The sequence below is a fragment of the Dermacentor albipictus genome, chromosome 1, assembly GCF_038994185.2.
Source record: "Dermacentor albipictus isolate Rhodes 1998 colony chromosome 1, USDA_Dalb.pri_finalv2, whole genome shotgun sequence".
Taxonomy (NCBI): Eukaryota; Metazoa; Arthropoda; class Arachnida; order Ixodida; family Ixodidae; genus Dermacentor; species Dermacentor albipictus.
In genome coordinates, this window is record NC_091821.1 from 381,699,982 (window position 1) to 381,716,120 (window position 16,139).

General features: G+C 44.5%; 1 protein-coding gene across 2 annotated transcripts in view; it reads right to left on the reverse strand.

Annotated features, from left to right (window-relative positions):
• Positions 1 to 16,139, reverse strand: part of mst (misato mitochondrial distribution and morphology regulator) — a 35,572-nt gene that overhangs the window by 12,716 nt on the left and 6,717 nt on the right. For both annotated transcript variants that reach the window (XM_065429792.2, XM_065429791.1), the window contains exons 5-10: positions 8,954 to 8,999; positions 7,260 to 7,389; positions 4,406 to 4,523; positions 1,786 to 1,932; positions 1,009 to 1,155; positions 412 to 546 (exon numbers count right to left, since the gene is read on the reverse strand). In XM_065429792.2, the coding sequence (XP_065285864.1) occupies positions 412 to 546; positions 1,009 to 1,155; positions 1,786 to 1,932; positions 4,406 to 4,523; positions 7,260 to 7,389; positions 8,954 to 8,999 (723 nt within the window). The remainder of the gene's footprint in view (positions 1 to 411; positions 547 to 1,008; positions 1,156 to 1,785; positions 1,933 to 4,405; positions 4,524 to 7,259; positions 7,390 to 8,953; positions 9,000 to 16,139) is intronic.

Genomic DNA, 16,139 nt, shown 5'->3' on the forward strand with positions numbered 1-16,139 from the left:
TGGCACTGGCATAAGCGAACACAATCACTCAAACGCCCTTCCGGTTGCAGGACTGCACCCACGAACAAAAGTGAGGAACTATTCTTTGCATGTAATTTGGCTAGCTGGCAGTGTTGTATGAAAGGAGCAATATAAATGCCCTTTTTTGTATGTTTGAACTGTACTGTGTCCTATGTCACCAAGAGCATTTGAGAGCCCACAAAGGGAATGAGCAGGTAGTGCAATTTCATTTTGGTCACTTGTGGAAAGCAGAAATGCTGCCATAGAAACCAATTCGAAACCTCTGTTCTAGAGCAAGTGAATTACATTGGCAATACCTAAACCTGCTCCAGCTCAATGGTCTCTAGTCAATGTTAGCACACAAGGCAATGTAACAACACGTGCTCATAGCAATTCAGGACATGAGAATACCTTTTTGCTGGGGCTGCAGAGCTGGCCAACGAGCTCAGGCACTTCCAGAGGTTGGCTTTTCAGCTTGAGAGCACACATGAGATTGTCTAAGGCCAGGCCAAGGACACCACTAGTATCGTAGGGAAGCAAGTCCCCCTGGATTTGTACAGATGGTCAGGAATTAGAGCGCCCACCAAAGCTTCTAAAATCTTGGAATCTTGAACAAAAGTTTACCATAATTGATGCAAAAGAAAACAAGAACAGACTTGAAAAACAATATAGTACTGTTTTCCAGATGATGACATAAAAACAATATGTACTGTTTCCTGAGTTTTCCAAAGTTGACCGACATCTCAAATTCATGGCTGTCATATTCAGTTGATTATCTTCAAACACATTCTGCATTTGTAAACTGAGAATCTGCAACAGAATACTGATTAAAACACTTGCCCTGTTGAATTATTGGGACTGCTAGCACAACTTTTAAATTGGAAGGCAGGTGACAAAGGGAGGAAATTTTTTTTGTAAGGATTGGAAAGACATCAAAAGGACCATCAGATGAACTTTTATATCTTGTATTTCCATCTATCCAGCCTTAGAATAAAGACTAGAACTCACTGCAAACTGGAGATGCTTGAAATCCCGTAGAAAGGGCTGAAAGTGGCTGATGGATACACTCAGTGGACAGAAGGCTGAAGACAGTCTGTTGAGGCTGTGGTAGCACATGACCGTGTTGAAGTGACGGTGTGCCATGTCAACTGCAACCTGCATTTGTGCAGAGAAGTTACAAAAATTAAAGCTTGCTTTACACACAGCATTAACAATGAGTGAAAATGTATGAGAGCTCTAGACTTGAGAGCCCATCGCAGTGTTTATCATATCAATAAAGTAAAACTGGCATCCTCCATGAGTAACAACATGCTTACTATGCAGTCACAAGACAGACTGCATGAAATTTGTGAGAGCAGTTTGGTGCTTCACATAGCGACTGCACTAAACTCTTCCAGACTATTTGAGAAGTTCCATTACATCTTACTTTGAACAACTCATTCCTGAACTTTCGAATATCTGTACACAAAGCCGCATGTACTGTACTCTTTTCTGAGCCACCATCCCCCTCCATTGTGCATGCTCTTAGGCCTACCAGCATCACCTCATTATAATTTCTACTCTTAGTAGAATGAGGCAGTTTTCATGACCTGCGTCAGAATGCGCATAATGGAGCAAGAGTTAAATAAAGCAGACACACTTCAGTAATATACAAGGCTGACTGCTTGGCAATTAGTTTCCTCCAGTGCACTAAGCCAAGTCAGCTCAGCTTTCCTAGGTTCACACCCATGAAACATGAGTTCTCATTTTATGCATTAGAGCGGTAGACTTCTGCTAGACACTAACCCGCCCTTCGTTGATGCTGTTGTAGAGAGGTTGGAACAGAGGCCAACAGATAGAGGACTTATTTGGGTAATCGTCGTGAAGGATCTCTAGAAGGCTGCTAGTCAAACCAGTAAAGCCATTATGGCCATCAAGGAGAATGTTGAAAGCCTGCAAAAAAGAAGCAAGAACATCAAGAATGACATTCAGTGTAATACCATGGCTTTGCTGATGTAAGCCACCAAACAGGAGTTCATAAATGCAGAGTAAACAAAACTGGAAACAAAGAAGCACATGGCATTGCACCACAAATGTTAAGAGCATCTAGTATGTTGGTTATAAAGCCTGCTTTATTGACAGGAAAGAAAAGAAAGTGTGAAGTTACTTTTGTATTTCTGTTTGATTGTTTGCTTCTTTATTTATTTATTTATTTATTTATTTATGATACCCTCAGGGTCAACAGACATTACAGAGGGGAGTGGTACAAAACACAGAAAAACATTATTTTAGCTACAAGAAGCAGCACAATGTTTCTAATTATGCGATAGTAGTTATGAAGAGGCAAAATATATGTTACAAAAAATACCATATATATACAAAGAAGCAGTCCAGTTTTTCTAATTATACAATAATAGCTATAAAGAGGCAAACAAAAACAACATGTTACAGAGCACTGGTTAATGAAGTCACAAATGTTTCATGATCTGAAATTGTTACTACCAATTTGGGAAGGCAATTCCAATCATTTGATGTGCGTGGTATGTAGGAATGTAGGAATGATACTGTTTTACACAATGGAATGCCAATGCTAATTATACATATACCAATTTATGCAGAATATGACTATCAGTGAGAAGGAAACAGTGAATTCACAAGTGCACATACTAATCCATATATTGTTGGCATACGGGAGCATAGAAAAGGAATAATTATAAAAAAACAAAAACAAGCAAGGAAAGGCATAACATAAAGAGCACTAATCTTCAGTGCCTAGCATTTCAACACTTTGTGTCCTCTTGTAGGCACATTTCCTCCCTTCACTACACACATGCCTACATGCTTTGTGTGTCTTTGAAGCTGGGCTAGTTGGTTTTTGTTCAACACAGGTAGTGAACAGTACAGATGGCGAAATGCCATTACCTTTTATATTGCTTGATTTATTGACTATATCATTGATTGATTGAATGAAACAACTAACCAATCAACTGATCAATAAACCAACCAATAAATCAAGAGATTAATTCAAGCTAGTTTAGGCTATCTTGGTTCTACACAACATGGTTTCCACCTTAATGTTGGGCTGGCGTTAACCTTGCAAGCTCACTTACCGTATTTACTCAATTCTAAGCACCCCATTTTTTTGACGATCGTGACGCCCTAAGTGAGGGGGGGTGCTTAGATTCGAAAAATCTAGAATGACCCCCCCCCCCTCCCTCTTTTTGCTGCGACATCACGACGAGATGGGTGCGAGAAATTATACTTTATTTTGTAAAGATTCAAAAGAAAAAGCGGTGCAGAAAGTGAATCCACCACTTGTGTAGGATGCTCAGTCACTATCACTGCCACTTGAGTTCGTCGCACCGCTTGAACCGCTGCTCTCGTTATCCCACAGCAGGTCATCTGCCCTGCCGTCAAAGTTGTTTGTGACCGAGCACTTAAATGATTTGATCACAACGTCCACTTGGACCCTCTTCCAAGCGTCCGAAATCCACTTTGTGATGGTTGATGGGGACGCTTTCTGCAGCTTTCTCGTCGGCGTCTTCTTCCGGTCAGAGTTTCGCACCCACTCTTTGTACTCCTGTCGGAGATTGGCCTTGAAAGGCTTGTTGACTGAAACGTCGAGGGGTTGCAGCACTGGCGTCATGCCACCCGGAATCACAACCACATCGTTATTGATGTTCGGAAGCTTTGTCTTTACCTCCACGTCCAACAGAAGCATCGACCGCGTGCCAGCAGGTCCGCCGAGCAATGATGCCACAGTAAGCAAGTGCGTTTGGCGGCCTTGGCTACGCACTCTTTCTAACAAATTGGGGGTGCTTAGATTCGCATGCAAACTTTTTTCCTAACTTTTTCGCGAAAATAGAGGGGGGTAGCTTAGAATCGGGGGGTGCTTAGAATCGCAAAATACGGTATGTTTGGGCACTTAAAATCTGTTCAGTAGTGAGAATACAGCTTGCTTGTTTATCCACCCCTGGGTACAGGCTATATATCTTTTCTGGCACAATGAATCAGCAATGGATGTGCGAGCAAGCCATTCGCATGCTTGCACATCCTGAACGCATGACTCGAACGTTGCATGGGTTGTGGCCCATTATTCCTTCACTCATTATAGGTCCTTTCTTATAGATAAACCTCAAAATAACAAACACTGATAAAATGAATTGTTAAATAAGATGCGTGTAATGAATTATTGCTGATAAAAGCATGTAGCAAATATAGGCTTATAAATAACATGTAAAATAACAAAGGTACTTCCATGTTAAATGTAACTTTGTTATAATGCGGTTCGACTATATATGTAAACACCTAGGCATTTATTACCCCACTTACAATATAGCAAGATCTTCTCTAGACAAAAAGGGAGAGACAGATACAAGCTATGATGATATGCTGGAGACTAAACGCATCATGCAGTGAACTTTACCTGAAGAGAATCGCAGTCTTCTGCGAACCAGCGCACATCATCCATAAAACTGTTCCGCCACTCGTGATCTTCTACACACTGGTTTCCTATCCCGAACAGGTCAAAGGGGTCATCTGGACTGTGTCAAGAAGAAACAAGGAGCACAATTATGAACATGCTCTTCACATAAATTGTCTGCCGAATTGAGCTGCCTTTCTCGGGAATTCCCTGGCCATGACTAGAGCTGCTGTGGTGACACGACGAGCCTGGCATTTCAAGTCCACAAATGACAAGAATGAGAGCTCTTCTCTCTCCTCAAAGCTCTAAAATGCTGAAAAATATGACCCTGCCTGCATGGTCTGGAATCAGTTTCGGTCATCCTTGTCTTGATGTTTATGCTTTTGACAAAAGCATTAGACAGGAAAGGACAGGATAGGAAACTGCATGTGCGTAAATATTATGTCCTTACAAAAATGGTGAGAAGGGAGGCTTCTGGCAGCTCAGAAAATAATAGTTAACCATAAGGCTTTCTTTATGGCAAGTGACACTGAGGCAGTGGAAACTGATGCCTCATGAATTCGTTGCAACAATAGAGCTCAAACACACACCTTCCTTCATGCTCAGGGCATCCAGGGAGGTGGAATCATGTTTGGCCATACATATAATAAGGGTTGGCACAGGTGGATGCTGAATCGTATTGGGACAAGATACCCCAGCATTTCAATATGTGTTTGCTTTTCACTAGTGTGAAACGTGAGCACAGACAGCCTTTCTATGGATTGTGCTCTTTGTATCAAGTGCTTTGTATCAAGTGCTCTTTGTATCAAGAAAAACAGCCATTTATAGCGCAAATTAAATAGTGTGTAATGCAACTGTAGCCACGTGCACAAACGGAACACTTTATCATTGTGTGATTTTGACATGCTGCTAGAGTAACGTGCATGGAACAACATGCACCTGAAATGGTGCCTCTGCATGCGTGCATCATGGCAGAAAATGAGACCAGTGAACCAGTTTATGCAGCTGCCCTCTTTCCTGCTTGTTGCAGTCCCACCTCCTCAAAGACACACACTTATGTATTTGTATTCTTCCTATTCATAAGTGTAAAGCTAGACCTCCAACAAGACTATTAATTCCCTCGTGGCCAAGCTGACCACATATTGAAGTGTAGAAATGGGAAAAAGAATTTTGCACTACTACATTAATAGTAGAGTTATTATTACAGCTAAACCTTGATATAAAGGATTTCTATATAACAAAATTCCCTATATAACGAAGTATTTAACTTTTTACAACTTTTTGCCCGTAGAACACCATGTATTTAGAACCTCAATATAATGAAGTGTGTTCATACACAATTTAAATACAGTCAGACCTGGATATATCAAAACTTGAAGAAGATTGTGTAATAGTTCAATATATCAATAATTCGTTATATAAAATGAGAATTTTATACAAAAATTTTCATGGGGATTTTACAGCTGTTCATTATACACGATAATTCATTATATCCAGGTTCGATTGTTATTATAAAATTTCAGTGACACCACAAGGGAATACCGAGACAATAACTGGAAACTCCCGTGGACGCATGTGGTAAAAAAGTGGTTGAATTGCAAGTGCCTGCTTGCCAATGCTCCTCTCAAATTAGATGCCGTGCATTCACTGCCAAAACGGAGCAGCGTCATGCTTCGTACAAAGTAAGTCCAAGCGCAGTAAGATCCTATCGCACCCTGTGCACTGTATGTGTTAAGTGCAAGTGAAACCATGCAAGGGTGAGCCAAGAAGGATGATGGCATTTTTGCAAGTCCCTCTATGGGATGCCACCTTTGCCCTCTATTCCTCCGCTCATTCTTCTATCCTTTTTCTTCCCACTTTCTTATCCCCACAGCAAATGAGCTGTGCTCCTATTAGTGCTGCATAAGTACGTTCCTTCTTCACCTCAGTCTTCCCCCTTCCCAAGCGACAAAGGAGAAAGGGAGAGGGGAGTCAGCTCACGATAACGTGATCAAGTGAGTGCAAGTGTGCGTGAGTGTATGGGGAAGGGTGCAGGTTCCCGCATGTCTCTTTGTCTAGTGCGGTCGTGGCTTTGCAAGGCTGCCAGCGCAGCTGAGCACACACACAGCCCGCAAGCCCTGTTTTAGAGGTAATTTGCCACGTGTTCAAAGAGTGGGTGTGCCGAAGTGGTGGCATGGCATCATGTGCACTGCCTTCCCACGTATAATCTCAAGTTTCAAGAACGTGTTGGAGCGAGAGGCAGATGAAGCATTCGTTGGCGCTTTTCATGATGATACTAGCATTGTTCCACTGCGGGCAACACTAACAGCTACGGGAGAGGAGTGGACATGAAAGCGTGGCTGCCTTTGTTTCATATCACCAATGTAAAGATATTGTTGACACAGCATAAAACTGTATCTTTAATCGCCGGCTCTCAATTCAGGAAAATGAATTTATTTCTTAGTCAATTTTGCTTTTTCCGATTGCTCAACGGTACGGAAAATTTTGAGCCCCTTCCGTGGCAGGAAAATTTATCAATGATTGTACATAACTGCATAAAAGGTTGAATTTCAACATAACGAAATTTTGACATAACAAAGCAAATTGCCAATTTCAGCAACTTCATTACTGTTATATTGAGGTTTAACTGCATGGCTTATGATGTATAATTCCATGTGTGTTAGCGTATGCACACACACATACACAAGCTCATGTTACATTAGTGCAAATACTGGACTTATAAAATAATCTGCAAGATCTTCTTTGGCTGCAGCAGCTGATCTACAAGCGATATTTCACCACAAAAGATGAGAAAGCACTACGTGGCAAAAAGTAGTGATCATTAACAAGAAATGATATGCGAGGCATCAAATCTTACTTGTTGTGCAGATAGTGCGTGATCAGGTGAATTGTTCGAGGGTGTAGCTGGACACCTAGAAACTCTGACCACAGCTGTACTGGCTCCTTCTTGGATTCCACTTGCCTGTTCAACTGAGGTGTGTGGCCCACTAGAAAGAACATGTGAGAAGAACTTGCTTGATCCATTTCCAGAAACACAACAGGACAAGGAATTAGCATATTTTTGCACATATATAAGTTGCATCAAACATTCAAGAAAAGTAACTACAAAGTGGGTATAACCACATGAACCCAAGGAAAGCATAGGGGAAATTATTTATAGTTTTTAATTGAAGTGTAGAAATGATAAGCTAAAGCAAAATGAAAGTGGATGAAAAAAAAGAAAACTTGCCAGAGGTGGGAGTCAAACCCACAACCTCCCCATTATGCATGCGCTGCACTACCATTGTTGCCACAGTGGCAGCTTTTCCCACATCTACATTCTTAGGTATTTATGCGTGTGTCTACGTTATAGGTTCTACTCCCACAGGTAGCAAGTTGTTTTTTGTCTACTTTCATTTCTCTTTACTTTATCATTTCTACACTTCAATTTAATACTACAAATTATGCTTTCTTTGTTTCATTATCTGTTTACTTGTTATGGTTGTGACTAACAACAATCAGGCCCCTTGATTACCCTTCTTTTCGTTCATTGCAAAGCGAGGGTCTTGACTCTGGCAGATTTGATGCCTTCGGGTAGCATACAACAGTTTGTTGGCGAGCTGCCTGCTCCTAAAGCTCATGTACTATGTGCTGCCGTCAGTCAAAAGGATGTCCCATGTCTGCCACCATCGCCTTGAGTTGCCCCGGTTAACACTCCCAGGGTTACATCTTGTACTCAACACTGTGGACCTGGGAACAGTCGCCGCAGTAGCACAAATTGTAGTGTAACGCACATGTAACGTGGAGGTTTCGAGTTTGATTCCCACCAGTGGCAAGTTGCTGTTTTGTCCACTTTTATTTTCCTTTAGCTTATCATTTCTACACTTCAATGAAAAGCTACAAATAACTTCCTCTATGCTTTTCTTAGCTTCATTATCTGTTGCCCTTATATGGTTACGGCTAACAAACATCGGGACCCTCAGCTCCCCTTGTTCCTGTTCATTACACAGTGGGTATGCGAGATGCATGAAAATTTTGCCTTCTGGAGCAGCCTGATGGCAATCAGATGAGCAATGCAATACAGCTGCAGCTAAAAGCAAAGTAAAAGCACCTCCATAGTATTACTGCTGTGCAACAACAGCATGGTGATGAAGGCCACTGTGAATTTTTTTAGAGAAAGTGAACTCAATGTGTGACAGATGTGAAAGTGAGAGCGAGTTTAATGAGAAAATGACCATAATCGTCATTATCTTCCATTCCTTATGTTTCTTTTCCCCTTACCTCAATGCTGAGCAGCTGGCTAGAATGCAATGGTTCAGGGAAACCGTTCTGCTTTTCCCTTCCAATTAATCTCCCTCTCTCTGCTCTGAATGTCATAGTCAATGCAGGCAGATCATTATTTAATGCTAATGTGAACAAAAATGAAGTAAACAAGTTACATGGGCAGTTACAGACCATTCTCTGGAAGTGAGTCATGAGGGCCTGTCTCAATTTGTATTTTCACCATTGAACCATAATGGAAAAGCACTATCAAGAATATCCTACCTTTTCTAAGTTAACCATGGCACATACCTCTGCAAACATCTTTGTCCTGGTCAGCTGGGAACCGTTGTACACCCTGGTAACATTCAAAAGCAATAACAAGAGACATCTGAAGAAAAATTGACCTGACAATTTTATGTATAAAGAGTAACAAATAGAAAAGTTTAACAGACAACACAGAATAAAGGTAAAATTGCTAAGGCTTAACTTGTTACGCACAATAAATTTAATGTAGCCAGGAATGTGTAAAGAGCAGTGTAATACTGTCTGTGCAGCTGTTTTTATATGGCTGTATGAGGGAGTGTTGGTACAAACAGCAAGTCTTAGCAGCACTTATAAAGCCCTTGTGAATATTAAACCCTCTTAACTTTTAAGCCTGAGCTGTGCTTGCACTAACAATTTGCACTAATATCACCAAAGTTTCTTCTGTCCAGGTGGCAGTTCCTATCGCCTTGTTAGCAAAAAATAAGTGATGTTTACAACTTGGTTCATTGTGTACTGTTAAGCTTGGGCACTCATGCATATTAGTTGGCTGTTTGCAGATCATGTGTTCTGATGTAGATATACGTATATTTAAAAAAATACTAGTGTCTCCAGAGTAAGACTGCTCTATAAAGCAAGGCTGCATTTTTATTATTCTAAATAAATATGAATATAGTCAACAGCACATATCATACTTTACTTTACATATCAAGAAATTCTGTACAATATTAAATTTATTTACAGAATCCTAACAAACCTGTTACTGGAGTAATTTGTGATGGCAATGCTACATAGAACATATTAAATAAGCAGTGGAGAATAAGAAGAGACGATAGTGATACAATAATAAAGAAAGAACAAAACCTCTCCTGAAAATTTTATTAGTCAGTATAGATTTTGATACACTAAAATAGCATGACAAAGCACTGGCAGAGGCATGTGCTAATACACAATGAACTTAAAGAGAAAAAATGTTCTTAAAGGGTCCCCGAAACGGTTTGGACAAATTTTGTAGATGCATAGAATCTCATATTAAGTGAGCTACAAACAATTACAAGTTACCCTCCTCCCTAGCCATGCTTTTCCTCCTCAACTCGTTCACTGAGTGATCAGAGCTGAATGATTCACTCGCTCTGCGTCACGATGTGAAGTCGTGATGTCTACTTGCGGTTGTCTTGGAGCCAGCATGCGAAGCCTCTGCAACCTCTCCGCTAGCTGCCTAGCCGTTGATCCCACGCAAGAGTTATCCAAGCAGTGTGCGTTGCAAGCTTTCTGGCGCGGCACTGAGCATGTCCGGTATTCCGGCAACCACAGGCGAGCTGGGCATTTTGGCAAATAGGCGGAGGGGTAAACTAAAGCACCTCCATAGTATTACTGCTGTGATGAAAAAGTGTTAGCGTAAACATGAGTGGCCTGAGCAGCCTGCACAGGGCAGCCACCTGGTGACGCAGAGCTTAACAAGCCAAACACAGAGCTACTATTGCTGTAACCAAGTGCGAAACATTTTAAACATTTAAAAAGACAATGTGTTCACAACTGCGCTCTTGCCAAAAATTTACACCAGCAGCAATACACTATGTTAGTGCTATATTAGCTGTGTGTTTGTCTGCTCGAGCTCTGTGCCACCAGGTGGCTGCATTGTGCCCCTCTGCTCATCCAGTAAAACGTCCAGTCCTCTTGTGTTTGTGTTTACTCGAATAGCAGACATGCTGAAACTCTCTATTATGGTAGTAATCCTTTGGCATGAAGTGACATCTTTATACCTTATATGCCTTTTCTGGAAAGAATTTAGGAGCTAAATGGTTAAAGTACACCCAGGTTCTTTGCATGCAATCTTCGGTGAATTTCCGGAGAAAAGGTTATAAGTTAAAGGGCCCCTGAAACAGTTCGGACAAATTTTGTAAACGCGTAGGGTACAGCTTAAGTAGAACATTCGCACCATAATTTAAGTGAACCGTTACGTATTAATGGAGCTACAAGCGATTACGAGTTACCCTCCTCCCTAGCCATGATTTTCCTCCTCAACTCGTTCGCCGAGCGATCTGGGCTAAGCTCCGCCTTCACTGGTTCTGCGTCACAATGCGACGTCACATCGTCCACTTCCGGTTGTTTTGGAGCCCGCCCCCGCTCGTGCGAAACCTCTCTGCTAGCTGCTTGGCCGTCGACCCCAAGCGAGAGCTATCAAAGCAGCATGCTTTGCGAGCATTCTTTCGCAGCGCCGAACGTGTCTGGTATTCCGGTAACCACACACTAGCTGAACGTTTCGACGAAATGGTGGAGGCATAAACTCAAGCTGATGAAGGAATTTAGCGTAGACATACGTGAGCTGCCTGATTGGTCTCCACGGTGCAGCCACCCATTGGCGCAGAGCTTAACCAGCCAAAGAAAGAGATAATATTGCTCTAACCAAGTGTAAAACATTTTAAACATTTACAAAAACAATGTGTTAACGATTACATTTCTGCGAAACGTTTACACCAGCAGCAAAGAAGAATACATTTTGTTACTGTTATTGTGTCTGGTTGAGCTCTATGCCACCAAGTGGCTGCACCATGCAGACCATTCACATTTGCGCTTCTGTTCATCCCATGAAATGACACGCAAGGGGACACAGCCGGGCCCTGCCCCTTGCATTTACCCTAATACCGGACTCGCGAAACACTATTGCGTTAGTAATCTTCCGGTGTAAAGCAACGGCTGCAATCGCACAAATCTTGGTGCCGATCAGATAGTGGCAGTTTGATGCTGGTTAGATACTGGCTCGCAGAGGGACACGATGCCGCAGCTTTACATATTGCCAGTCGCTACGTTTGCAGTCCACAACGCAACAAAGTCGCATCATAGTGCTTGCGAAAAGACAGACTGACACTGACGGCAGAGCTCTCGTCAAAGACGGAGCACGTTGTAACACAAGCAGGTGATACTTGCTGTGTGCCGGAAGTGCTTAAGCGTACTGAAAAATTGTTCTTGTGCATTCCCTTTATGTTACTTTCTTTGTATAAAAACAAATTAACTAGCATTCCAACTATTAAGAACATCATTTGTTTACCATAAAGTTGGAAAAATTATCCATCAAGCGTCCTGGTCAGCCAATCGAATAGCTCGCCCCACTGACGTCATATGGTAGATTTGTGTCATGTGAGTAGAGGCGGCTTAAAATTTCGCCGTGCAGTGTGCTGCGATCGGCAGCGATGTGCATTTTTAAAACCTTATAATAAATTACACGCTTTACACAGAGCACTTAGATACGTCAAATAATGATCAGAAGGACCTACTCTAACGACTCAGTATGTTTGTAGAAAATCGTCAAAATCGTTTCAGGGTCCCTTGTTACGAACTTGCACCGCTGCACCACGATTACGGCTTTGTGGTCCCGTAGCGCTCTTCACCCGTTTCGTGACAGAGCGTTGGTAGCGAAGACTCCGAGCCTGGCGTCGATGAGAATAACAAAAGGGACTTTATACATTATATACAGGTTATCATACAGGACATAAACGGATCGGCACTGGGGCCGAGAGCTCACACAAACGCGACTGTTCTCGCACGACGGCGTCCGGCGAAAACGCGTGACACATCTCACCCCAGTCGGGAGCGACCCTCTCTCCAGGTGGGGTCAGCGGATCCTGTTTTTCAGGCGGCTTGTCACTGCTTTTATAATCCCCGAGGCCCATTGTCACTCAACCGGCCCAATACAAAGTCAGCACACGACGGTCGTCCGAGGGGTCCAACCAGCGACCGCGCTGGCCACTCGGTTCAAAGTTCGCGCGCGCGGTGACCTTCAGGCAAGGGAGGTGCGGCGCCGGGCCGTCGGGCACACGCGGGCACGTCAAAACACGCTGCTCCGCCGAGGCTTCTCCCGCACGAAGGCGCAGCATCTTGACTTGTGAAGGGAGAATTATGGCGCTCGCAGGATAGATTCTGCATCTTGCAGATTCGGGATCCGGGCTTGTGGTAATGGCACAACAGCATCCCCGCCCTCAGATAAGGCGCCGGGAAGACGAGCTGCCTCCACGTGGCTCGGATGCCAGGCGCGCACGTTCGTCAGGCTCGTCCAAGTTCACGTCCAGTGTCGGGACGCCAGGTAACCTCACGTGCCCAGGTCCGACTCGCCAGGACAGGAGCTCTGCTCACCACGTCGTCGCCAAGGCACCTTGACCAGCTCCGCTCGGGTCGTTCCTAAGACCTTGCTTCTCGCCACTGGTCCCGCTTGGTCGTTCTGCAGCTTGCAAAACCGACCGGCAAAAGGCAACACCCAACACGAACAAGTGCCCTCTGTCTCCCGTCAAACACCAGACAAGGCCATAATTCAAATCAACCTAACTAAATTGTTTTCCCCTTTTTTCTCCCGCTGCAACAAGAGGCAGGTGTACGATCTAGCACACAAGGCTTAAACAATCAGTTTTCAAATCATCAACACAACAAAATAGAAACAATTATTAATCAGCAATAATAATTACAAATAGAATGGTCCCCTTGAAATCGCTTTGGACCGAAAACATACTTCTGAGGAAGCAAATGAGGTCATTCATTTTTCCCGGCGATATTTTCGCGGAATCCGAAGCTGCTTATATTTGCGACCCTGCTTATCCGTGTAGCGGTGGTACAATAAGCCAGATTCCTTGCCAAATGAAACCCCCTTTTCTTTCACTCCCCGTTTGACGCTCTTCCTCAGATCGGCTAGTGAACAATCTTCCTGTTGTTCGCGAATCAGACTTTTTCTTTCAACTGCAGCCTGCTCCTGCCGGCTGGCGGAAACCGGAGCGAGTGTGGAGCCCGCGTCGCCTAATTGCGGCGTCGAGTCTATATCGCGGCTAGCACTGCACGCGTCACTCCCACTCACTTCCAGGACCCGCTCGTCTAGGCCAGCCTCCGAGCTCTGCCTCTCCCGTGACTGCTCGCCACTCAAGTTACCCTGATCAGTCCGTGTGCCGCACCGCCTTTCGCTCACCGACGCTAAGTCAAGTTCCCTCGACAGCGGGCGCGCTTTGGATCGCGTGGGGGCCATGTACGCCACGTCGGCAAAGAATGATTTGCCCTGATCCCTCAGCAGCTGCTCCGAGCTATTTGAGAAGAGGTAGGAAAATTGCTCCGGGAGGGCGGCTGACACAGCGGCTTCGGTGTTAAGTTTCCCAAATTCTCCTTCAATGCTAACCGTTGCGATCGGTAAACAGACACTCTCCTTCTCGGCCACTTGCCGTATCCTAACGCACTCTCCCGTAAAATCACTCGAGGAGACGAAAGACGGGTGAACAACGTCCATAGTTGCTGCAGAGTCCCGCAGTGCTCGGCACTTCTTGCCGTTTACCTTAATTTCCTGCACATAGGGCTCCAATAGACGTATGTTTTTGTGAGTTTCCTGTATCGTTGCAAAAGCAATTCTCTCTGGGCAGCTTGCAGCGATGTGCCCTTGCTTTTTGCAATTGTAGCAGGTTAACGGTCTCCGTTTTTCAAAAGAACGCGTCATTTCGTTTCGCTGTTTCGGACCATCGTCATCATTCTGAGATGCATTCTGTCCATCCCTTACAGTTTCTTTGGGAAGGGACTCGTCGTCCCGAAACTCGCGACGCGTGATTTCCTTCCGTTCGTCGGGCTTCCCGTAAAACCCATCTCTTCTATCTGCTTTTTCTATGCGCACTGCCTTGCTGTGCAAGCTGCGGCGGGTGTAATACTCTTCCGCTAACTCTGCTGCCTTGTTTAGCTTAACCTCCTTTAGCCTATCTTGCAGCCAGAGCCGGACATCCTCATCAATGCAACGGTAGAACTGCTCCAACGCGATGCATTCGACAATTTTGTCGCGGTCGTCGTAAACCTCTTCGCCCTTCAGCCATTCCACCAAGTCGGCTTTTAGACGAAACGCGAAGTCAACATTCGACTCCTTACCCTTTTTTGCATACCGGAACCTCTGCCGGAAAGCTTCGGGCGACAATTTGTACTTCCGCAGTAGCGCTTCCTTCACATCACTGTAGCTCTCAAACGCCTCTTTCGATAAGCAAGTTATTACGTCTGATGCCTCCCCAGGAAGCAACGCTAACAGATTCTGTGCCCAGAGGGATCGCTCAATGCTATTCCGTTCACACACGTGCTCAAATTTCACGAGGTATTTGGCCATATCCTCTCCCACGACAAAGGGTGGAAGTTGATCGCGTATTCTGGGAACATTAGAAGTGAGACTAGGCGCTGGCGAGCTATTTCGGGTCTCCAACTCTTTCATTTTAAGCTCGTGCTCACGGATCTCTCTCCTTTCCTCCATGCAACGTTCCTTCTCCCTCTTTTCCTCCTCGCGACGTTGCTGTTCTCTCCTTTCCTCCTTTTCCTCCTCGCGACGTTGCTGTTCTCTCCTTTCCTCCTTTTCCTCCTCGCGACGTTGCTGTTCTCTCCTTTCCTCCTTTTCCTCCTCGCGACGTTGCTGTTCTCTCCGTTCCTGGTCGCAACGTTCCTTCTCCTCCCTTTCCCGACGTTCATTGATACCCGCCAAGGCCTCAGCGGCTTCCTCAGCCGTTACGTCCCCGGTCCTCATGACCTCAAGGATCGCATTCTTTCTTTTGGTTGAGCCCAACTCAATGCCCAACTCCTCACAAATTTCGAGAAGTTCCTTCACCTTGTACTTCTCCATCGTTCACACTGTCCTCCTGCTGTTTACCCTTTTTGAAAATACCTGCCGTACGCTACTATAACACTACTAGTAAGACATATGCAAGTATTTCACACACTGCCCTGTTTACCCCCTCAGCATCCCCTGGATTTCAAAACACTCTTACTAGGCTTGAAACACACAAGGTTATCACAATGCAACACCAAATCCTTCCCTAAGCTACTATAACCTGTGTCAGAGAAAGTCTGGTGTTTGAGGTAAACTTCAGGCACTCACCGCGCCGAGGTAGCTGATGCCGGTCAATCCCGTAGCTGCCATCCAGTGTTACGAACTTGCACCGCTGCACCACGATTACGGCTTTGTGGTCCCGTAGCGCTCTTCACCCGTTTCGTGACAGAGCGTTGGTAGCGAAGACTCCGAGCCTGGCGTCGATGAGAATAACAAAAGGGACTTTATACATTATATACAGGTTATCATACAGGACATAAACGGATCGGCACTGGGGCCGAGAGCTCACACAAACGCGACTGTTCTCGCACGACGGCGTCCGGCGAAAACGCGTGACACATCTCACCCCAGTCGGGAGCGACCCTCTCTCCAGGTGGGGTCAGCGGATCCTGTTTTTCAGGCGGCTTGTCACTG